Source organism: Embiotoca jacksoni, unplaced genomic scaffold, assembly GCF_022577435.1.
Source record: "Embiotoca jacksoni isolate LCO1_2020_lvr unplaced genomic scaffold, fEmbJac1.0.p SCAF_19, whole genome shotgun sequence".
In the NCBI taxonomy this organism is placed as follows: domain Eukaryota; kingdom Metazoa; phylum Chordata; class Actinopteri; family Embiotocidae; genus Embiotoca; species Embiotoca jacksoni.
In genome coordinates this window covers 5023929-5049965 of record NW_027185329.1, presented here as the reverse complement: position 1 = coordinate 5049965, position 26037 = coordinate 5023929, and the positions used below count along the sequence as shown (strand labels likewise).

General features: G+C 41.2%; 1 protein-coding gene across 7 annotated transcripts in view; it reads right to left on the bottom strand.

The window, feature by feature from the left end:
* Positions 1-26037, bottom strand: part of lrp8 (low density lipoprotein receptor-related protein 8, apolipoprotein e receptor) — a 167087-nt gene that overhangs the window by 40030 nt on the left and 101020 nt on the right. For all 7 annotated transcript variants that reach the window (XM_069153122.1, XM_069153125.1, XM_069153127.1 and 4 more), the window contains exons 4-8: positions 25372-25500; positions 7988-8362; positions 4295-4417; positions 2903-3025; positions 460-579 (exon numbers count right to left, since the gene is read on the bottom strand). In XM_069153122.1, coding sequence (XP_069009223.1) covers positions 460-579; positions 2903-3025; positions 4295-4417; positions 7988-8362; positions 25372-25500 — 870 coding nt within the window. The remainder of the gene's footprint in view (positions 1-459; positions 580-2902; positions 3026-4294; positions 4418-7987; positions 8363-25371; positions 25501-26037) is intronic.

The following is a 26037-nucleotide window of genomic DNA, read 5'->3' as shown; positions in this document are numbered from 1 at the left end:
TACGCCCTTTAAGCCTTAATACAATTTAACACACGCGAAGAAATTATATGAATGGGGAAAATTAGCAGCAGCAAACAAAACCCTTTCTGTACCAGGTTGTAAACATGTTTATTTCTGCTGTAAAGTTGTGCATTTTAACATGAAGGTCTATGAGGATTAACCCCGTTTTAAAGCCAGCCTCAAGTGGCCATTAGAGGAACTGCAGTTTTTGGCAGACACTGTGTTAACAATGAATGCAGAAACTGCCAGCAATCATAAAAGTTCAGTTGAAGACAAATCCTGGCAAAATGTTCCTTTTCTGGCCAAAGTTAGTAATCCTGTGAAATTCAAGGTCTCTCAGTGACAGATCAAGTCTGGCTGGTCAAGCCCAGACAAGATATAATTGCACATTAGTCACGGTTTTCTACATTAAGGCAGTAGTTTTGTTGCGTCACCCTTTTTTTTTTTATTTGTCTTTACCTCCACAAGTCTTTTTGTCCAGGAGTTTGTACCCAGAGGGACAGTCACAGTCATAACCGATTCTCCTGTCCCTGCAGATGTGCGAGCAGCCGCCATTGTTTTCCGTACACTCATTCAGGCCTGCAGAGAGAGAGAGAGAGAGAGAGAGAGAGAGAGAGAGAGAGAGAGAGAGAGAGAGAGAGAGAGAGAGAGAGAGAGAGGGAGGGAGGGAGGGTCAGGAAGAGGAAGGACGGAGAAGAGGACAGGGATGAGAGAGGAGGAACAGAGGGAAGTAAAGAGGAGTTGAATATTGATGAAATAACTCCAGCAGGGTTTTTGGACGCAATACTTTGGTTTGCATACAGCACAAAGAAAGAACTGGACAGAGAAGAAAAAAAAAAAAACACTCCACATGGTGCAAGTTTGTGTGCGCGGATCGTTTTTATCATCCTGCCAGGGAAGAGAATTTTGTCCTGTCAAGTGTGTCTGTTTACGTCATCATTTCAATTAAAAAAGAAAAGACAGTGAGCTTAAAGAGAGACAGGGATTTGTATTTCTGTGTGTGTGTTCGTAGTACATTTATGATTGTGTGTGTTCATGGCCTACAGGCACAGTCTTAGCCAAACGCTCCTGGAACCGATCCATTCTCCAACAGGGAGCTTGGCCTGGACCAGGTGCCTCTCCACTATAATGCCTATTGTTGCTCAAGCACTTGCTTTCCTTCATCCTCTCATCTCATCCTCCTCACTTTTTTTTTTTTTTTTTTAGCAGCAGACCAGATTGGACTCCCTCTCAGTCATCCTTCCTTTCCTTTTTTGTACCCGTTCCTGCGTCTCCATTTATCCCTCTGTTTTTAAACTGCCCTCTGGGGAGTGGAGAGAGATCACTGCAGAAAGCTAAAGCTGGTACTTCATTACCGGTTTACATTAAAAATTCAAGCTTCAAGGCTACAGGTACTGCTGTGAGACAGAGACGCTGGCAGAGAGAGAGAGAGAGAGAGAGAGAGAGAGAGAGAGAGAGAGAGAGAGAGAGAGAGAGAGAGAGAGAGAGAGAGAGAGAGAGAAATTGCAAGAATAGAAATTGAGACCGACAGCGAGAGGAAGAGGGAAGTAAAGACTTTGACAAATCAAACTGACATTTAACTACAATTAAAGCGACAGTTTTGAAGTTGGGTGGCATTTGTTGAGTTTACGACACAAGTGAGTCTCTCCTCTCTATTTGTTTGTGTGCGAGCGGTTGGGTGTTGGACAGGAGGAGGAGGGGCGAATAATTGATTAACAATCGCATAGTTCCGAGTGAATTTAGAGTATTTTTGCTTAAAATTGAACGAACAACTGATTCTAACACCTTTGGGATGAGCTGCAAATCTCGACTGCAGGCTGAGCTGGGAACCTGCTTCCAAACATTTAGTGGAAACTCAAATAAGTGGAGGCTTTTACAACAACATCTTAATTGGAATGAAATATTTAATATTAACATATGGATGCACAATGTTCAAGTGTCCACATGCTTTTGACAACATTGTGTATCTTGACCATAAGTTTCACTCCTCAGGCATTTAGTTTTAAGTTTTCTTCTCCTGTTGCTTTGTCACTGATTAAAAAAAACATTGTTCATTGCTTTGGTCTGACCACGTTTTCCCTGGTGTGGATTATGGCAGTTGTCGGTTATGGCTACAACAAAAAGGAGGAGAAGGTCGGCCTTCAAACACACAGAACATAATATTTAACACTAATGACGTGGTTACAGGGCAATCTCATTACAGCGTATATCCGTCTGCTTGGAGATCAGCACTCGCTCAAAGGGCAGCCCGCTCACGTATAATTTTGTACCCATGTGACTGGTGAGTCCACTCCACTTCAGAGAGGCGCTGTGGGTGAAGTGTAACCTCAGGGACTCAACTTGTACATAAACTTGAGTAAAAATCTCATTGATACAACGCAAATTGCTTCAGCTGTAATTACACGAGCTTCATTAATTTGATAGATTTTATTAACAGGTGGGGTCTCCTCCACCGCCTCAGTCTGTTTTCAGACGGTTTGCATTGCCTATGATGTGAGATGTGTGACTGAAGCTCACTAAGTGGTAATTATCTATGGTGTGTGGCTAATCTGCACGGCTCCTTCCGGGCAACGCAGTCCAGTCACGTTTCCCTGGCTAAGATTGCACTAGAGTGCAGAGTAGCTCGGCTCTTTGATCATAACAAAGCAGTTGAGAAATGTCCTGATTTACCCTGCCTTGATCAAATGAATCTCCTTTTACCAAGAACAGCGACCACCCACATCTGAAAAAGTTTATGAAGCCTGGGAATGAGTGTGTGCATCAGTGCTGTTACATTCGCCTGTACGGTATGTGCAGCCATGTATGTCTGCGTTGGTGAACGAACTAATGAGTCTCTGGGTGTGTGCATTTTTTATTTTTATTTTGTGTGTGTGTGTGAGGAATAAAAGAGAGATCATCTTACCACACTCCTTCATAGGTTCATCGGACCAGTCCTTGCAGTCTTTCACATTGTCGCACACCTTGCTGCTGTCGATACACTCCCCGTTCTTACAGCGGAACTTTCTCAGCCCGTCGCATTTGGTAACTGTGGTGAAGATGCAACACAAAGTAAAAAAAAGACAGAAAGAAAAAAGAAGGGTTTTACTTACAGCACTACTACACTTTTAAGCTAGAAACATACAAATTAGGTGACTTAGTAGGTGTCCTAAAGAAGTTACACAGCTGAATAAAATTCCTATTCTGCAAAATAATTATTCACTTCTAATGAGATACAAATTGCGAACATGTCATAGTTTCTTAGTGCAGTCTTTTTGGTATAGATACAGTAAATATAACAACTTTGTAAACAATACTGTAGGAGTTCATTGACGTTTGTGCAGATAATAATCCAGGAAAACTGACGGCTGTTCTCACACTGCTATGGTTCTTGATAAATACAAAGTTGGAAATAGTTTGCTAAGGTTTTAACTCGTCAAGCTAATTGATTAATTTGCAACCTGCAAAATGTAAACTCAAGGAGATACTACGCATGTTGGACAAGGAAAAATAAATAGAATATCATACATATCATGTCAAGACAGATAAATCCCAAAACAGATAAGAGGATCCAGAAGAAATGTATGCATGGCATGGTTTGAACTACAGATTAGCCAGGGGCAGCAGGAGCTCCCTCGAAACCAATAACAAATTGAATCTGGAAAAAAAAAAAAAAAAAAAAAAAAAAGTGGCATAATGCAGCAGACGTGATACTCAGCCTGGAAATGCATGAAGCTGCTTGAGTGATATGTAGAAGATTTGTGTGATGCTTGTGTTCTGTGTACACCATATGCGCCGCGTGGTGACTGGATATAAAAATATCACTGTCGCTTCTTAGCAAATGGGTTGCATGCCTCGCTATTCCAACACTCGGGAGAATGAGGTGGAGTCAGAGATTAAAGGCACAAGCACACCGAAACTCTTCCAATACTTTGACACTGTAGCTTCTTGTGCTTCCACTCCTCTTTGCTTTTCTTTCTTCCGTGGTGTGAAATTTTCGGAATTAAGTTTCTCAGGGGGGAGAATCAACTAGCGCAGCCATCTGTGCTGCTCTCTAGTACATGCCCTGCGAGTCTCGTTAAAAGTATTACCATTGTACTTGGACAAATGTTTAGGTAAATCAAGTACAACAAAGGAGTGGAAAAAAAGCGTGAAGCTGATGACTTGCAGAGAGAAAATAAATTTGTAAATGGTTAAACCGATTGTGGAATTTGATGGAGAGTTTTAATACCTACGGTAAAAGAAAAATAACGATGAAGTGGTCTGCTGATATTCAGGAAGCTGTTCGCCTTTCTGTTTGTACTAGTTTGACACTTACTGTTGACACAGCCAGCTTCGTCACTGTAGTCTGGACAGTCATGAACTTTATTACACTGTTTGGTGCCGTGAATGCAGGAGCCATCACCACACTGGAACTCATCGGGTCGACATGTAAGCAGGGCTGTGGGGACACAAACCGCACAAAAACACACACATCACAACTAGCTGAGTTGCTACATTATTAATATTTTATCAAAAATGTGATCTAAAAGATACACAGCTAGAGGCTTATAACGCAAGTAAAGAGTATCTTCAATAACGGGCACAGTTCTCTTCCTCCACTGTATCTATGGAGATTGTGTAACTTTGTGTGCAACATTTATTTTTGCTTCCCTCATCAGTTGTGCATTTCAATCCCACAGAAATCAATCACACACAACTCCGCACATAATCCCTTATTGAAAAGAAAACCAAGCAGGTATTCATACCGTGTCTGAAGAGAAACCCCATCCGGTGGCCTATTGTGTGTATGTGCAAGTGTGTATATACACATTTGTTTGCGGTCGCTCTCACAGCAGAGGGCAGCTTTATTTAACTCATTCGTCTTTTAAACTGGCTCTTTAATTATTCATGTGCAGTGTTTTGGACTGGCTCTGCCAAGGGAAAGGAGGCAGACATGATCAATGCCAGTGGAGCTGGCAAAAAACACACGGCACACAATCCCTGTATCAGGAAATATGGCATAAAACCCAGCCACTCACACCGTTTCACACCAAGTGAGCACAAGTGTGGGTGAGTGGACGCGGTGGGTGGGTGAAACGGACAGATTTCAATTTAAAGAGCTCGCTGTAAGATGTGTTCACATTTACATGCTCAGAAAGGGAGGTTGATTCTGATTTCTAATGCTCAAAAAAAAAAAAAAAAAAAAAGACACACTTGTTAAGGCTAAAATCAGCAAAGTGTGCGAGACATAGTCCTGTGCCGTCGCAAAATGTGCCGATTCTTTCAGCCCAATGATTGAGATCTGAGCTCAGCTAATTATGATAAATCCCCAGGATGAATAGTAATAATAACGGATTGCCATCTGCAGAAACGTTGGCAGAAGAGAAAGGAAAAAAAACAAAACAACTTGAGATACGATTTGACCATTTCTCATTTACATTAACCTCCTGTCATCCCTCTCACAGTCACTTGTCTCAGCGTGTCTGTGACAGAACACAAGATTATTGAGACAGATGTTTGAAATAAGATGGGAGATAATAACTCAGGGACGGGTCTGTGGGAATGAGCAAAGCCTGAAGGGATCGGAGAGGAGGAGAGAGCAAACTGGATGAATGAAATGATTCTCACATTTCTCATTTACATTGAAATGTTGCACCTCCCTCCGCTGCACTCTGCATTCTCATTTACATGACACAGACATCTAAATCTATTACATCTTGTTTTTACACAGGCCTCCAACCGCCCACATTTATTCACACACACACACGCGTGCACACACACACACACACACACACACACACACACACACACACACACACACACACACACACACACACACACACACACACACACACACACACACACACACACACACGCACACAGCTCATGTATCATCATATCTGAGTGATCCGAGTTAACAAGGTTATTGAGACTGGAACCAGGAAAAGACTTCAATTAAAATCAACGCTGTTCAAATATGTTACAGAGTTAGTTTTTAATTATTCTTTTTTTATTTTATCTATTCATTTTTTTTTATTATTTATTTTAGAATCATTAATGCTTTGATAACTCCATTAATTGTAGACCTGGAAAAAGGAATTTATAATCATATCTTCAGCAAGCTAGCAAGCAAACTGGTTGCAGCTCATAATAAAAGATGTAATTTGGTAGTGAGGCTCACATGATTGACCACTTAAAGGTCCAGCACGGGGGATTAAGAGGGGTCAGCTGGCAGAAATGATAGATATACGGTAATCTTCATAATCCTTTGTTTAATAGTTTACAATAACTAACCGTTACAGTCGCCCAGAGGGAACAAACCATACATTGGTTATCGATATGGCCTTTTGCATTTTTCAGGAGTTTCGCAGCCGCCGCAGATTCTGCTACATGCTTGGAAGAGGAAGGTGAGGCGAAGGTATTTACCATTAGATGCCACTAAATCTAAATCCAACACACTGCTCCTTCAATTAGCTTAGTATAGGTGAAACTAAAGTAAAAAGCTTCATGGTACTTGTAAAGACACAAATAGTAGGAGAGTCAATTAGTTCAGGAAATCACTTATTAGGCATATATAAATCTTATATATCCAACAATAAGCAGAAGTAAGGATAAAGAGTAAACGACCAGAAAAGTCTACTATAGCAATATAGTAGATTATCACATATGCGAATTAATTCCTTGTGCCATAACAAATAAGGAAGTAGTGATAAATATTTAATCACCAGGAAGGGTTTGAGTGGAGAATTCTTGCCTCTATACTAAATGTGATGCTCATTTGAATATTGTTTTTTAACCTTGTTGTCACAATATATTCACACCCAAGCCTATGCCATTATGCAGTGCATACCTACATTGTTATTTTGATCTCAAACACAATGAATAGCAATGACCCACTGGCCTTGTGAAATTGTGTCTGGAGTGCAACGGCCATCACCGTGGAGAGATGAGCAGTGGTCTGTACATCCAAGCAGCTGCTCGTCTTTTGTGATTAAACCTCAAAGTTTAAGATTGCATGTATGTGGCTGTTAGAGGGCTAGTTTCGTGAATGTGTGTGTGTGTGTGTGCGTGCGTGCGCGTGCGTGTGCGTGTGTGCGCGCGCACTGTGTTCGTATCATGTCTTATGTGCGAGGCTGCTGTCATCTCACTGAGTGGTGTGTGGGAGTGTGAAGAGGACACCAGATGGGGGTCTCGCTTGATGAAGGACCTTCACCTCCTACACTTGTATGGACACGCTCGCAAAACACGCTCGCACACACGCTCGCAAAACACATACGGTCACACGCGCTCTCTCAGAGGTTTCTCCTTCTGCTCGTACAGATCACGCGGTTGCATGGCAACGCACTCATACATCATCACAACAAAGTTAGTATTGATCTTCCTTTCGGTCCTTTGGTAGTATGTTTGTCACATCGCCTTTGTTCTCCATAAACAGCACGTAAGCCTTTAAAGTACAGCTCACACACGCGTAGACATTACTTCACAACGCAGCAGACGTAATTGTTTTGTATCTATTAATCACGTTGATTAAAGGCTACGGCTGGTATTAACTTTTTATAATTACAACACCAACCGTACATAACACATAAATTACATAAATAATGTGACAAATATAGGACATATTCCATCACTGAAAAATGACACAAAATACAAATGTAACTTATTGGTCCGCATCTTTTAGTATGTGCATTAGCGTCCAAGCCCCCTGTGTTCCTGAACATACAGTCATGTTGTGCATATTGTTTCAGGACGAACTACACTGGCTCAGTTTGTTTTAATTAAGGAATACAGTATGTAAATGGTATGACTAATGGGTTTTTCTAATCGCTTTGAACACTGAGGGTCTGTCATTGGGGAAATGCTATATCACGCTGCGGCAGGAGCGTAAATATGTTTTAAGTTGGGTTTGTTTGATGGTAATTAAAACGACAACGGCACGATCCTTTAGTAAGTTCATTCAGTTCCACGTTCATTTATCCACCCACTCATCAGTCCGAGCACATGAACAATTCATCCCCAGCCGACTTACGACAGTTCGCTTCATCCGACTTGTCCTTGCAGTCCGCGTCGCTGTCACACTTCCAGTTCATATGGACACACTCTCCGCTGCCGCACTGGAACTCGCCAACTGGGCAGCGGGGCTTCTGGGGCTCCGTCCTCCGGCTGCAGCGCTCCATGGACTCGTCCGACTTGTCCTTGCAGTCGGGGTCGCCGTCGCAGCTCCACAGGGCCGGGATGCACTCGGAGTCGTTGCAGCGGAACTCGTGCTGGCCACAGGTGGGGGCCGAGCACTTCTCCTCGTCGCTGGCGTCCCCGCAGTCGTCGTCGCCGTCGCACACGAAGATTGGCGCAACGCACTTCCCGTTGCGGCACTGGAAGTCTTTGGAGGTGCAGGCCTTGGCATCTGCAGGAGGAAGGGCACACACGGATGCAAACAGGAGAGGTTAGCTTTGTTTCCTTTATTGTGTCATAGTTGTTGTTTGCTTTTATAGACAGTATAATCTATAATCTACTTTCTTTCAGAAACTCCAGTCAGCCGCTACATGGAGCATACATTAAGTATGTGGGAGTAGATCAGAGGAAGTGTGAGTTCGAGGACAGACAGCTAACTTATCACTGCATTTATTCAGACTCCTTCACGGGGGAGGAATATAATGCAGCAATGTATCTTCAGCTTCCTTCTCTGGAGCTGGAAAGAAAGACAGCACTGGTGTTGAAATTCAAAGTTAATGAGCAGAACTTCCTCCTCAGCTCGGGAGCTTTTTTTTTTTGTTTTTGGTGTCTGGCAAGAGTTAAAAGAAAGAGTGATCAAAAGTTGAACTGGTGACTGAGCGTGGCGCACTTTAAAGCCCACGCTCCTCGGTAGCCTCCCAGAACGAAGTGTGGCAGGTGGAGGAACAAAAAGGGAGACAAGCAGTAACTATTAAAGTCACAAGAGATGAAAAACCAGATAAAACCAGATTAACTCGCCTCACGGGGAAAACATGAACGATGAATTATTCAGAAAAATAAACATTGGCTCAATAAAACACACTTAAAACATAATGGATAAACATGATGTTGACCGTATTTAGCACACGGTCGATAGCATATGTGAAAGTCCAGCACGTGAAAGCGGGTGTATAATGAGCACAGTCGGGGCACAGCTGCAGGTGCATGCTGCAGCGCAGAACCCCCCCCCCCCCCCCCCCTCCACGAGTCTTTGTGTGTGTCTGTGTGTGAATGTTTTGGCAGAAATACCTATAATAACTGAATATTCATGTCCACATCTGTTTACATTTTTTTCCAGAGTAAAATCGAGGCTTTTGACAGACGTTTTCACAAAAAAAGGGGTGATCATATTTCAGCTATCTACGTGTTCGTTTAAGGATGCGTGTGTGTGTGTGTGTGTGTGTGTGTGCGTTGTTGTTGTTGTTGTGTTTCCCCTCTGCCACATCAAAGCAGTGACATTATCTAACTCCAGCCAGGTTGGACAAATCAATTTGAATCATGTATTCTGCTGATAAAAAAACAAACAAACGACCAAAAAACAAACAAACACCGGTTTCTTTGATGCAACACGCCCCTCTGGGCGGCCGGCATAAATGCTTCATAGCCTCTCTCTCTCTCTCTCCTTCCCACACAGTGCACCAAAGGGACTGATTATGATAATAGGCTATTGGATTCCCTGCTAGCTATTACTGCTAGCATGCTAATCATCCCCACTCAGATCTAAGTAATTTAATTAACACGAGTACATAAACAAGATCAGCCGCATCCCGGTAGGTGGTTCGGGGGTCGCGTAAGGTGTTTGTGCAAACAAGCACTTGGGCAAAGTTAGCGAGCGATTGTTTTCTCAAAACTTTCTGTTCAAACAGCGTGAGGCATTTTTTGTTTGTGAAAAGTATAAGTATATTTTTGTTTCATCCCAGAGGGGTGATAATGTGTTGCAAGTCAGTGTGAACACCTTTTTTTTTGTTTTCTTTTTTTTTTTATGCTTTAAAAAGTTTTTCATTCTAGTAGAGAGCCCGGTCAGTCAGGTGTGCTGACTATAAACAGCCAGGCAGGGATAAGACGCTTGTTAGTGTGACTCCCACTGGGACACAAACAACAAGAGAGATAGTTTGTTCTCAGTAGCTGCATTTCCACAACAGAAACAGGCAGGAGGCTGTGAGTACATCGAATTTCTGTCTCATGGACAAGAACAATTTCGGGTTGAATTTCAAATTCGCAGGTTGAATTAAACACATTCCTCCATCCTCTACGACGATACCATCTTTCCTTTTTTTCAGCTGTCTTCTTTGATTTTTGTCACGCTGCGACCTGATCACTGAAACGTGATTAATGTGGAAATATACAGCTGCGATGAACATCCGTGAGACCAAACAGAATGACCACTTACAGTAGCGGCAAATGATGTTGACTGTCTCGTAGGAACTGCGCATGTCAAATCTGAGCTATGTCAGACGGTGCTTGAAAAGTCAACAATCTGACTGAAATGAATCAGCAGCAGGGTATTGGAAATGTGCAGGGACAAAATCCGATCGGTGGCGGCTTCATGTTGCAGTTTACAGGAATTAAGAGGATCTGCTGTTAACATGTTGGTGCCAGATAGCACAGGGCACCTGCAAAGAGCCGCCATCAAAGGTCATACTGTTTTGGTTCATCATATTTATAAAATAAAAGAATAAAGTCATATTGTGGTTCCACTATAGTTGTGCAACACTGTATCTATGATTGTTTTTCTAGTACGAGTTTCTGATTTATCCAATTGGCCCCTCCGGGACATCAAAAATGTTTTGTACACTATTGAATGACTATGACAGTTTTATTTTAGTTTTACCGAACCAGATTCAGGATCTTTTATTACTTTAAAATGACTTAATTCATCTCTTCAAATATTCTCAAACACAAACCTTTATGTTATGACGTTTGTCTTATTAGTGACTTCACACTTTGTGAATAGCAAATAAACGTCTTTCCTGTATAAATAAAGCGATTTACTGATGTTCAGTGCCCATTTAGTATCTTTTCAGCACTGAAACATCAGCACATACAGGACTGTGCAAATGTTTTAGTCACAAGATACTCAGATTCTTATCCTTCATACAACACCAGCAGAAGAAGTCTCTGATCTTCCCTGAATTATTTCTACAGTATGATAACAAACCCAAACACCATCAATCATGAAGTATTTTCAGCGACAAAAATAACAAGGTGTGTGTGTGTGCGTGTGCGTGTGCGTGTGTGTGTGTGTGTGTTGTTCCCACAGAGACACGATTTCAACATCTTCGAGGCTGTCTGGAATTGTATGAAGAGACAGAAAACATTCAGACAAACTAAATATACAAAAGAACTGTTGCAAGTTCTCAGAAGTGCTTTAAACAACCTATCTGCCAAGGTGTTGTTTTTGTTTGTTTACTGCAGAGTACTTTTCATGAAGCAATTTGGTAAGTAAAAGGCATTTATACCCTCGTTTTTAAAACCTGAAATGTTGGAACTTTTGCGAAATGTGTAACACACTGATATTTGCCATGTTCCACTGTGAATCTACGCAGATCACGAGGCACGCCGGCTCTGTGCTGGTTCAATCCCTTGTTCCTGTCACCTGGCTGCGTCAAAGCTGAGACACGCAAAGCAGACTTTGGTCGATCAGTCTGTGTCGCCGGCCTCTCAGTTAACACAGGCCTAAACCAATCCTAAAAAGAAAGTGGAGATTGGAGAGGAGACGGGTGCTCAGAAGAGCACATGGGGAGGTAGATCTATTGATAGATGTGAGAGTATTAATGTCTTTTCTCATCAAAAGGGACTCAGATAAAGGCAGAGAGGATGGTCAAACGTGAAAGAAAACATGTTTCATATATGGTGGGATTACAATCAATAGCGTGTCGTCAAATAAAATCAATACAAATTCTAACTAAATCAATAACTATCATATGATTGAAAGATGTTTCTTTATTATGGATATAGATTATGTGTGTATCAAAAAAGTACTAACCAGATATCCAACAATAAAAAGTTTTGGCGACGGTCAAAAGTCGGTAAGTCAAAAGCCACAAACTGAGCCAGAAATCATGGTTTGGTCCAGACTTGAATTTTAAAAGCCAAAGTCAGCCGACTATCACCGTCAGAACCTATCGAGGTTAAAGGACTTCCTGTATGTGTCAGCAGGATTTGGAAAAACTCTTTCATGCGTTTATCTTCACTGTTCCCTCGACTCGTCTACTGCAATGGTGCATTTAAAGGTCTCTCTAAACAAGTCGATCAGAGAGCTGCAGCTGATTCAGAACTCTGCTGCTCGAGTCCTGACGAAGACCAAGAAGGTGGATCATCTCACTGCAGCTGTCAGATCTTCACACTGACTTCAAAGTCAAAGAATTGATTTCAAAACACTGCTGTTAGTTTATAAAGCACTGAACGGTTTAGGGCCAAAAGACTTTTCTGATCCCATTTCCATGCAGACCCCTCAGGTCATCTGGGACGGGCCTTTTTTCTGACCCAACATGAAGAAGCAGTTTTCTGTTTTTATGCTCCACATATCTGTAACAAACTCTTAGAAAACTGCAGGACTGCTGCAACTCGCGTTTAAAAAACAAAATCCTGTTTGTCACCCTTTCAATGAATCAAATGGATAACTTTCACTGTTGTTTTACTCTCTCTTTCTTCTTTCATTTTTGTATTTAACTCTTTAATTTCTAAGTGCGTTTCTGTCTTCTCATGTTGCTTATGTATGCTTATCTTGATGCCTTATGTTACATTTAAAACACTTTGGAATTGCCTTGTTGTTAAAAGGCGCCCTGCTTGCCTCACTCTGGAGGATTTAGTGGAAATAACATTTAAAAAATAAGTAATAGTTGAGAAGAATCAGATTGCGCGCAGAAGGTAGACTCCCGACTGTTAATTAAACACATCCATCCAACGGATTATTCTACCAATTACAATTTTAAATAGGTAATCAGTAATCTGTGCCTGATTACATCTTGACGGTAACCTTCCCCAGTAGGTGATTGTGTTTAACTTGGGGTCAAAGCTTTCTATCCATCCATCCCCGGACCCACCACTGGACGGCTAATAGATGGGGCAGTGAGATAGGGCACAGCTCATTGACCTTGAGCCGAAGGACAATGGAACTCTCTTCCAGCACGGACTAGTACATAGCAAGCAGGTATACATGCACACAGACCCGGAGGAAAAACACACATACGGATGGACATCGAAAGGTCCAAAGAAATGAAATGGACAGTCACGCGATGCGCGCACGTGCACACACACACACACACACACACACACACACACACACACACACACACACACACACACACACACACATATATATCTCTCCTCGCAGTTTTTCTCTTTGAGTCACTGAGTTTAATGTTTCTGGAGCGAGGAATCCAATCAGACTCTGGTCTAACATGTCAGGCATTGAGCCGCGGTGTGGGAGCATGTAAGTGCGCACACACACACACACACACACACACACACACACACACACACGTGCACACAATCTCGCCCACATACACACACTTGTCCACAAATCTCAGTTCACCAGGTGTGCGAGCAGCAAAGCAAGCTGAAGATCACAGATCAGCTCTTAAAAAACAGAAATAGAAATGAAATATTTACTTCCACGCACGCTGTGAAATGCCGCATTTAACGGAACGGAAGAGAAACACTCTCACGCCACAATCTGCTGGAAACAGACAGCAACACCTGAAGGCATTACGGTGGTGAGTAGGCTTAATGGGCCGTATAGAAGACAAGCGACATGTTCATCCACTCTATGGAATATCAATATGTATGTCTTATCTTTCACACGAGAGCATCAATAAAAAACAAATTCGTGTTGAGTCAAGCATACTTTGTACTGTCAGATGCATGAGGGTAATTGCAAACAAACCACCATCAATATTCATGGTGATTAATGAGGGGGGGGAATAAAAATTCCAAAAAAGGACAAACATTTTCCATTCAATTATTCAACATCCATTAAATTGTCTTCCGAATACTTCTGTAAAGTATTCCGAGTACCTTGGGCACAAACAATATACACAGAACCAGTGATTCCCCTACCATTGTCTTTGGAGGGTGGACCCCCCCCCTGAAAGAAACAAAATACAATCGTAGAAGTGCAGTTACGTCCAGTAACTACTATTTCTTTACTTAGTTCCTGCGCCCCCGTTTAAATTCAGCTCGGTGCCACCTCCCACCAAAACAAAGGCACATGACACAAAAAGCTAAATACCCTTTGCAGAGGAGTGACAGTGTTGCATATTGTTACATATTTACCCTATTTGTGCACATTATTACGGAGACAGAGATGTCTGTCCAGCTCTCTAACTATGTCTGACCCACTTCAGCACTTTCACTAAATATTCAGTCGAAGTTCAGTATGAAAGGAAAAACAAGAGTGCAATTACATGATAACGACTCTTTTTAGGAACAAATTACAGGGTGCCAATTTTTAAATTGCGAGAAAGTAATATTGAAATGACTAGATACATAAATGAAAAGGCCTGACTCATGTAATCCACAGGTCTCACATCATTTTCTTGCACTCCGCAACCCAGCAGCACTCAAGACACATCATCATCTCCTGAGACTGTGTTCAGGACAGGTAGCTAATGTAGCATTTGCTATGTATCAGGCACCATTACCCTTGAAATCATGAAAACAGAGAATCGTTAGAGGAAGAAGTGTGCCAGCGGCGTTGGCGTCTCAGCATCGTCCGTAACAAGATGGTTGTGTTGGCCACGTTAACCTGCCACTTACTTTCAGTCTAAACACAGAGGACTGGAGAAGAAAGAGGAGGAGGACAAGAGGGAGGAGAGGCAGGTTTAGATCATACTTCTGATGCAACACAATCTTCCGTAGTGTGTGTGTGTGTGTGTGTGTGTGTGTGTGTGTGTGTGTGTGTGTGTGTGTGTGAAGACGGACATAGTAAGCTTGACATGCTGTCCCTCTCCAGGGTTCTCACAAAGTGTTTATCAGTGCTTTGGCTGCATTAGACGTTTGAAGTATCATCACAGAGGGATAGCAGCATGCACACACACACACACACACACACACACACACACACACACACACACACACACACACACACACACACACACACACACAGAACTATAGACACTTGTGACCACCAGAAAGGCAGGCCATATGCCCTCAGCTCTTCAACTTATATAAAAGTGATCCTCTTCTCCTAAAGGAATATAAAGTGAAGAGAGATGAAAGTCTGAATAAATTTGTCACTGACTGACAAACAGAAGGCAGCTTTAAAAATAAATTCACAATCCAACAGCCTGGCCAAATGGGGTTTAACAGGCACAGAGCTGACACTACATGCTTGGAGCATTGGTGGGGAAGCGCCATCTCTTTAGGTTGGAAGATGCAAAAAAAAAAAAAAAAAAAGAAAGAAAGAAAGAAATGTGATGGAAGATAGTGCTAAAATCCCAGAGTTTCATTGTCTGGGTTTTTCCTTTTTTTTTTTTTTTTAACTGAAACTTTACATATTCATACATAAACATGATAATAAAATGGTCACAGATGGATCATTAATTGAAAAATATTTGTGTTATTAAACTTGACTAAATCTCATCTAAATCAGACTAGTTTTACATCATATTTCGTACTTGTGTGCGTTCATCTCCAGCATGCTACTGGTAAAGTAGCCACTGCAAAACTATTAACAATAAAGTGACGAAACCAAATCAATCACACAAAATAGTGGCACAACACCCGCAACACGATCCTCCAAATAGAGACCCTCTGTTTACCGGTGCTGGTTCGACTGTCTTTGCTCCGAGTAAAAACAAGTCAAACTGAGTGTGAAAATCTACTGAAAGTAAGACCTCGATGTAGCGTGGCAGAAGAGCTTGGGGAATCCAAGCGAAATGGCAGCTGGGATAAAGAAAAAAAAAGAAAAGAAAAAATTGCATCAAATTCACAGAGAGACTGAAACTATCTTTGTAACACGACTGGTATTCACCAGGGACAAACTTCTCTTAACCACCTTCATGATGAGTGGGGGACTGTGGGGATTGCACACACACACATACACCGAACACGCACACCAACAGGGACACTATACTGAATACAACAGGATATTTCAACAGCTCAATCACTATTCCATCTGACAGCAGCTTATAATTGAATATTTACTGCCTCACAAGCAGTAGGTTGTATGTGCATGTGTGTGTGTGTGTGTGTGTGTGTGTGTGTGTGTGTGCAGGTGGTGTGTGATGAATGTCCTTGTGAGGCTCTACCTGTAGGCGTGCATATTGACATAATGTTTATTGTGGGTGCCAGTGGTAAGAATTCAGCCATTCAATTTAAAATGTGACATGGCCATCACTCCATTGCTCCTCACAGTCTTAAATCGTATCAGTTTCTCCCTCCCATAGACACACAACACCCATACACACACACAACACCCATACACGCATGGACACGACATTCCCGTCTGGAAGATAATTCTATTCCCTCCCATAATAGTAGAGTACTAAATCTATGAATATATCAAAAATAGGTCACTGTGATTAAGTGTGATGATTGCATCTCAACAATAAATATATAATCCCGCATTTTATCATGAATGTTGCATGATAATGACATAATTACTATTTTAGATGGCTTCATCGTAACAGAAATGTTGTTTTCATGTCTGAAATCTCCAGCATTTTTTTTTTTATTTTTTTTATTGTATGATACAAAGTGTCCTAAAACTATCCTGCTGACAGACCAGACTCGGTTCCACAAGATTGGATAGTGTCTCTTATCAGCCTGTCAGAAAATAAAAAGATTATTTCTCTGCGAAATGGTCATTTATCAACTCCAATGAAACTGAAGGTCTTTTCACACAAAAGGGAACATTTTTGTTGGAGGGATGATTGTTTACAAAAAAAAACATGTCTGTGCAAGCTAGAATGTTTCAACTGAAATTGAAAAAATTATCAACATTTATTGCAAAGCTGTCGGACACTTTTTCATGTTATCAGTTTTTTTTTATTCCTTCACTTTTTGTGAGGGAATAAAATGTTCACATTTCTCTTGATCCGGTTGAAATTTATTTATATTTTTAACATGCTTAAGGATCCGATTATCACTACGTCATGTAAGAAGGGCCAATAAAAACAAACTGGATGGTCAAAGTTGTTATATTGACATTTAAGATGTATTCATTGATCGACAACTCAACTCGAAGCCTCGTTTCGATCCGCTACCGTTTGCTCTGGTAAAGTTACTGTATTATATGCTAATACGAACTCGACACTTCCATATCAAACTAAAACCGTGTGGCGTTTCAGTGGACAGAAACCCTTTATTTCCCAACAAGTCTTTTATTGTGAAGCATTTGCAGGAACTTGTTGTTCTGAACTTTAGTTCAGTAATTCAGAACAACCGATGAAAATGGCATCATTCAATGGTTGACTTTCTTAAATTAAAGAGATGAAAATATACATCAATGACTGTTGTGTGTGAATATGCCACCGCAGTGGTTACACAGCCTTAGACATGAGCCACAACTTAAGAGTGTGCGCCACATGTGCACTCCGATATTTCAATAGCACTGCACCTCTGCCTGGGACGTGTAATGGGATGTCGGCTGTCTATAGTTTACTGGCTTAGGAAGGCAGCAAAGTGAAAAGCTCTTTCCGCTCTATTACTTTGTTGATATCCAAAAGGCTGGAGCTAAGTTGTGTTTCCTCCTTGGTCAGTTTTCAAACGAGCAGGCTTAGCTGGCATTTCCATGTGATACGCATGTGTGTGTGTGTGTGTGTGTGTGTGTGTGTGTGTGTGTGTGTGTGTGCGTGTGTGTGTGTGTGCGTGCGTGCGCGCAGAAAAGGACGGGGGTTGTGGGTGAAAGAGGAATGAGTAATGTTCTTGAAGCTATCAGTGGAAGAAAACAGTCTGCTTGAGTCTGGAGTGCAACCGCCTCTGGGTGCCCGGTGAGCCTGTTTCTGTGCCGCCGCTCCATTACATTACACCTACGCACACAGCGAGAGCAGTCAAAGGATTATAAATGAAGGAGAGCGTAATGGGAAAAAACTCTGAGACAAGAGGCTCGCACTCTATGTCTGCGCAGTCACCTCTTCTAGTGGAAATGTGGGTGAAGCAAGATAAAAGAGGCAAAACACACGACCGCAAGCACACACTTTTTTTTTAACGCGAGTGAACTCTTCTTGGTTTTCTTTGATCCGCTATCAAATAATAGAATCGAAGCTGCTTTCACTGTACGGCAACCCGGATTAAAAAAAAAAAAGAAAAAAAAGCTATGTATTGCATGTGTGTAGATGTCTTGGGGTGGGGATGAGCGGGTTATTTTCATGTAAACAGTTTGCATCTCACTCTGTTCACTTACGATATTTACTCCGTGTGGAAAGCACCCGGGCTTTCAGATAAATGTGTATATTAAAACGTGCCACTGTATTCACTCCTCTCCTTTTGCTCCCGACCAGAACAACGCGCACGCAGCACACACATCGTGTCCGTCCACCCTCCGCTCCTCTCTGCCCTGCAGTAAAACACCGGCTAACGTATCCCTGGTGGGCAACGATTCAGCAGCAGCTCCCTGTAATGCAACGTAGCAGCGCAGGCTGACGTGAGAAGAGCAACAGGTCCCCCGGGGCCCGCAGGAGACTCCCCGACTGCCGTCTTCCTCTCGGTTTGTCTCTCTGTTTTTTGCGGACGTCGCGTGAATTTGTGTTGCTTATTGGAATCTTACATTTCTAGGACTGATTTATTAAGATTTGTTGAAAAAAAATAAAAAATAATGTGTGGAACAATAAGGATAACACGATTTAAAACAAAACAAAACAACAAAAAAAAACCTGTTGGAAGAAAGAAGCCAGTTCCACTACCGGAAGAATCCACTTGTGATTTGCCTGGTACGGTAACCGGCTGATGTGCTGACATTGGCTAACGACGCACAAGCGAAGATGTTTCTTTTGCGTCAGTGAGGGGAGGTAAGGTAAGACTAACGCATCAGTAATCAGCTTGCTTCTGTCAAAGGAACATTAACCGAGAGTCATAATACGCAGTAAGAGTGTCACGGACCCAAAGGGGCGGGTGTATAGACGTACTGTTTTATCGTGCATTCTGAAAAAGCAACGGATCGAGTGTGTGCGGTGAGCACATCTTTTAACGGTAGGCTTCGATGGGAGCCGAGTAACTGCCGGCTGATGTAAAAAAAAAAAATAGTCAAATCCATTATAGCGGTTGTATTAGCATGCTCGTCACATTGGCACAACTGCAGTATTTTCACAGCTCTGAGTATTAAATAGCCTGGCTGACTGTGATACAGCTAAGCTTCTCCGAGCGCCTTGTTAGCAGACATAGTTGACAGTATTAGAGAGAGGGGAAAGGATGCGGTGACAGGGTAAGAAAGGCAGAAGCATAAAAACACATGGAAAGATGAAATAAAAATCAACTTCATTTTTAGCGGTAATGACGCAAACACGACATAATTAATTGATATCTCGAGGAATTAATTTGAATGATGGAGGACAGTTTAATTAACTCTCTTAACCTCTTAATTCCCAACCCGACACGCATCTTTTTGTTTCTATTAACAGGCGTCTGTAATGCATTGAGGTAAGGCGGAGGGGGGGGGGGAATCACCTGAACCTTTGAGTGCCTGCTCTCATTCAGGTGTGCGTGATCTCACTGGGTTTGCAGGGATGTAAAACCTCCACTGGTGATCAACCTCTAGCGAGCTGGATAGCTCCTGCTGCCGAGTCAGTTCCTCAACCCGCTCCACGACGCACATCGGCACACTGGAATCATTCTGGTTTCCATTTGTAGTTCGAGTATTATTGACCAATGAGCGGGCTTTGGTCGTATGCCGGTAAACAGTCCGCGGGGGAGCAGGAAAAAAAAAAAAAAAAAAAAAAAAGGCCCGGCGCTTCGGCCGAAATGCAATCTTGACAACCGTGATGACTCACGAGCTTTGTTGCGGTGGTTTTAAACTTCATTTTCACCTCCATGTAAACAGCGGCTGGTTTTTGGTAGAGACATTTTGGCAACAATATCCGCCAGCTGCGCTGGAATCCTGAAATATTAGCCATAGTCCCCTAAAGGTAACTGCTGTCAACCCCAGTAGCTGACGGGTTTAAATATTAATCTCCACCAAATAATAAAAAAAAAAAAAAAAAAAAAAGTGCAAAAGCGGTACTGAGCAAACAAAGATGAGCCCATCCTTCTTGAAAACACCCGCTCAACCCAAACATGAAAAATGATGTTTTACCTACACACACCCAGAAGCGTATAAACACACCGCTCGCAGCAGCTGTGAGCCTAAACAAATGCGATTTCACATTAACATAAATTAAAGGCTCATAAACTTTCTTCAGAGGCCTCCTCTAAATGTAATAAAGAGCCCCTCTTCCTGGAACCATGTTTTATTCAACATTTGGATGTGCTCAATTAGCAGCCTTAATTAACGCTAGCTGTGCTCCAATTGTAGCTGCTGACGGAGGGAGGCGGAGGGAGGCGGAGGGAGGCGGAGATGGTCATGGTGAGGATTAGAGGATGGATGAAAGTCACAGATTTCAAAAAGGAAAGCACATTTTCACCAACGCACATTCATGCTGCCGTGCAGTGAATGCTTGGAGATGGTAAAGCGAGCACTTTTTGCCAAGTCAGTGTGCTACCGGATTTAGCGAATTTTGCATGGACAACGGGCTCTCTATAAAACTTGTGTTATCAGTTGTTTAGCACAGTGCGTCTAGTTTTACCAACGATCAAATGAGCGTGTTGCAGAAATGTTGGCGATGCCAGAGGCGGTCTGTCTTGTCACATAGCTGCGCATTATCATCTGCATGAACAATACTCATTTGTTTCTTTGTTATATCTGTTTCTGGAACATCAAGTACAAATCAATTTTCCAAGAATAATACATTTAACAGCAGCAGCACGATTACGTTTTCTTCCATGCAAAGTGACTGTTGGTCTGATTTATCCTTTCTGCCTCTTCTGTTTTAATAAAGTGTAAAGTGACAGGAGAGAAGAGGAAGGATTGATTCACCTGACACATACTTTTTTTTTTTTATGACATGCGGTGATGAAATATTTGTTCATCATCATTTGTATTTATCTCCTCCATTGTCTGAGCTTCGTGAATTTAGATTCTAGTCATAGTTTGATATTGTATATCGTTTAATTTGATGGCGTTCGATACACCACAAATATGTAAAAACAAAGTGACAAAATCAAATAATGGCCGAACAATTAGTTGAACGTGTAAGGAACTGTGGGAAATGTTTTTTTTTTACAGCTATATTGATGTTGTTCTCTGTTTAGTGATGTTTAAAAATAAATAAATTATAGTAAAATTACTATGTATAGCTTTCTTTTAAGATTTGACCTTAAAGAAATCGGGATGACAAAGTTGGACTTTTAACTGGTGTTTTCAATAGTGTTCAACAGTCGAATGTCAAAACTGCCATCAAATACACCACTACACATACAATATTTACCACATAGCAAAGTTGTCCTATCAAAAAATACAGTTTAAAAAAAAAAAATGTCAAAGAGCCATCTTTTTAAAATGTGAAAATATAATAAATAATCTCCATACGAATCCCTTCCAGTAGTTTGGTTTGATTATAATTTTTATTAATGACCAAGATTTGTACAAACTGGGACTCTTTATAGTGTAAAAACTCAACTTGAACAAATTATGTAATAGATCAACTGTTTCTGAATAAGTATATATGACAAAAATGTAGACACAACATATTTTTAATAAACTAATATTGACTGCAGTTTGGTCAATTTATCAGTGTAGTTTATTACGTACTATACTGTATATAAACATCAAATAAAAAACGGTAAGCGACTGATATGAAAAACACAATTTTTAGCATTATCTGAAGCTGTCCAACGTGATTGGATGGCAACTGTTATTTTATCTACATTGTAACAACTTGCAATGTTTTTGATTGATTTTTTTTTTTTTAAAGAATATGTTTGTTTGTAAAACATTTTCTTCAGTTTTGATGAAAAGAAAAAGACCATTGTGTGCTCTTTGAAGTGCAATTTTTCTGTAGGTGTGAACTCGGATAACGCAGGTCGTTCACAACATGTCAGATGAATTCCTTAGCATTCATCCCTTCATCTCTAAATGATAGATCAAAAGATGATCTCGGCAGGTTATTATAACAGCAGGACTCTCATAACGCGCACACACACACACGCACTCAAATCACATCAGGCAGGAAATCAATTATCATCAAGCCCCCAATGAAATATTTCACAGATGTATTAACCACTATATTTTTCACTGTAATAGGGGGTAGAAGCTCACACAGGTCAGACAGATGAAAGGCAATGGAAAGAAAATATGGTCTCTGATTGCCATCCGTGTCAATACAAATAAATTAAAAGAGAATAAAAGAGTGTAGGCGCTCAGCACTCAGCGTGCATGAAAAGAAGACAGAGCACTCTTGTTTTTCGACCGTTTACGTCATACATCAGAGAGACAGTGATGTTATGTGAACAATGCTGTGGCAGCTTGGGTTACATGACTAAAACAACAGCGGCTGTTGTTTTCATTAGGTCGCGGCCACCAATTCCCTGATGTGATCACTGTGTGTACGAGCAGCGTGCAACTCGCAGACAGAACGGAGATGAATGAATCGGCGGAGAGACGCAGAGAAAAAGCGATCAGCAGAGGGAGAGCAGAAAACATGTAGAAAAGATGATAAGTGAAGACATGTTTCTATCCACACGTCATAAAATGTTAAGACAGCTTTTGAAATGTGGCGAGATGGTGATAAATTGTGGCTTTCATGTGTTTGCATCAGTGGGGTTGGTAAAAACTGTAATTTCTGAACTTTCTGAATGTCAAAACATTTGAATTTGAAAAGTGAAAATATCATCAGAGCTGATCGTTTGGCAGCTGATGTTTTCCCAGAGTTGTTGATTATATTTTTACAGCTAAGATGCTGCAACTTTTTATACATTACGGGTAACACCAAACCTGCTTTATTTCTCTGTTTCCATTGCTATCCATCTTGATTAATACACAATCAATCAAGTGTTTCTGGCACGTTGAACTAAATGTAATCAGCTCCTCTGATGAAAATGAATAATACAAATATTTGTGGGTCAGAATCATTGAATGTAAGACAGGGAGTTAATAATATGAAAAAAAGAAATGGAAGAGAAGACATTATGAAAAAGAGGAGACAGACGAGGAGGTTTAACCGATGATGTTGCAAAAGCACAGAATCCGTCAGTGGAACAAAGGATCATTATCAACTGAAAACTGACCTTTAACAGTGTAGAGGAAGCATGCGATGTGGATTCAGAGTGAGACTGTGACGTGCATCGAGCCAGTATTTACGGTTTGAAGGCAGTATGTTACAGTACAGCAAAATAACTGAATAATAGCATTTAAATACTTATTTTGCATTGTTTTTTGTAGGTGTTTGCTATTGGATTACTGTGCAACCTTTAGGATCTTCAAAATGAGGAGACTGCACACCTCAGAATGAGTTAACATTTCTATTAATTGCCTCTGCAATCAATAAAGTTCATTAAAACCATTGAGTTAAGGCAGCAGTAATCTTACAGTGGCTTGCGGGTCCTTCATTATGTGCATGTGCACGTCTTGCTGCTTCACTGTCGGCATGAGAAAGTATGAATGTCACAGTGCCTGAGGGATACTGGCAACATTATGGAAACAATACAAAACAAATCACATGTATAAACTAGTTGTTCGATCTTTACAAAACTATTGCTGCATTCGCTTCCCCCTTTGAAGTACCGACAACTGACCAAAACGTCTTTACCTTTGCTCTACTAAAATGTCATCACTGTCAGCCATTTTTGGTCGCACAAACACCCACATACAGATTTTTTTACGCAAATTTCAGAACACAGGTTACGTAAAGGGCAAACCTTAAATCCAATCTATATTCTTTGAAAAGTGCTGTGTGTGTTTGTTTCAGGTTTAAAATCAATAACGCTGTGGGCCAGATGTTTATGCTGATGAAAATCCATTTACCTTTTACAGTTTTGATACGAGCTGTGTGGATAGGCTAGGAAATGTGACAAGAGCGTATGTATAACAACACAAAAATGTGAGTGTGTCTGCAGTTTGCTGAAAACACTGTTCTATTACTTTTCATAAAGGCTTTTTAAAAGCCTTTTTTCTGTGAGCATTAGAAGATTAAAGTGATGCTCCTTGATGCTCTGTTACCACAGAATTTGCGGTCCCTCTCGGTGAGACTATGGGCTCCATTTCTGTGAAGGCGCATCATGAATTCAAAGTGGATGACAGGAGCAAATACGATTGGCTACAATTCTCCAGCCCCTAACAGACCCCTAACCGATGATTTACATAATATTATTCATAACTGCAACTTGTTTGTGCACCACGTCAAACCAAACATGCTCCACCCTCTGCACACTGTGCATAATGTACACCACTCTGTTTCATTCACAAACACAAGACTGTATTTGCTTGGTGTGAGTGTATTTTAAAATGTGAGTGCATCAATGTAAACACAGAGGAAAATTGGTGCAGAGGAGACACCTTGAAACTTATAAGATACAGTACATAACTCGGTTTCCCTTCCATAAAAGACTCCCTGAGTCTTCCAGCTAAAAGAGCTACCACCCAGAACAAGGACAAGATTGTGGGGAGGAAAATATATAGCCTATGAATAAATGAAGACATGTACAATTTTACTTTTTGGCAGCTTGTCACTGAGTAAGACACTTCCTGGCTGCACTTTGGACCAGATTTTAACACAATCTTAAAATTTGTGATGACCCAGCTGACACTGCAAAGTGAACCCAACTGATTCTGCTTACTTGGCATAGCTGATATCAAGTGAAACCCTCATTTCCCCTGTTTTGACACTTTTTTCAATCAGCACCCCAGGGTCTGTGAAAACACATCTAACACAGAGTTACGGAAAAAAGATGTGCCACATTAACACATTTATAGAGATAATATCACAAATACAATTTTCAAGGTATGTTTTCTCTGTTTCTTCTTTCTGCTTGTCACTTCTGACTTCACATTTTTCCATCTTTTTTCTGTTAATGTTATTTCTGTTCATTTCTGTCAGTTCTGTCTCCTTTAAAACCTTCACCCAGTTTGAAAAAGACAAGTGCTTCACAGTGCAAGTAAATCAGTGTTATATGCATTTTCCTAAATACTTGTAAAGATTATTCACCTTTCTAAAAGTGAATTAAAAAGGTATCAAAGGTTTTGTGGCTTTGCATTTTAAGTCCAATGATGTTTAATTGTGCAGGTAATAAAACGCAAGCTCGGCAGATCAGATTATTTGTTTTCTGGATTAAACAAAGAGCAAGCATGCACTAAACAAACAGCAGCTGATGAAGCGCACAACAAAAACAGTAATCAGTCCTTTCATTGCCCCTCCCATTTAACATTTCCATCACCCACCACAAACTTACCTGCAGCGCACTGCTCCTCATCCGCCCCGTTCTCGCAGTCTCTCTCGCCGTCGCATCGCCATGACAACGAAACACATTTGCTGGCAGCCCCTCCACAATCAAACTTCTCCGGCGGACAGGTCTGTCGGCCTGTTGTGAGAGGGCGGGGGTGAAAGACAGGGAGGGAGAGAGAGCACGGAGGGGGGATGACAGGGAAGGAAAATGGATAGAAGAAAGAAAGGAGCGAAAGTGTGTGTGTGTGTGGGGGGGGGGGGGGGGGGATGAAGACAGGGAAAGTAAAATGGGGCAAGAAATAGGGAGGAGGCAAGAGATAGAGAGAGAAGGGACAGCCAGTCAATGAAACAGTTTGATAACTTGGTTATTTTGTTGCTCAAATCGATCCCCACTCAAAGGCCTGCAATTAAACTAGACACACAGCGGCAGAGGAATAAAGAAGCAGGAGCAGTCAGGAAAAGACACAGAGTCAGGAAAATACTCACATGTACACAGAATAAACACACAGGATAAAACTAAAAAGACAAGCACCATAGTGTGTGTAAATTGAATATATATATATATATATATATATGTATGTTATATGCATTTTCCTAAATATTTGTAAAGATTATTCACCTTTCTAAAAGTGAATTAAAAAGGTATCAAAGGTTTTGTGGCTTTGCATTAAGT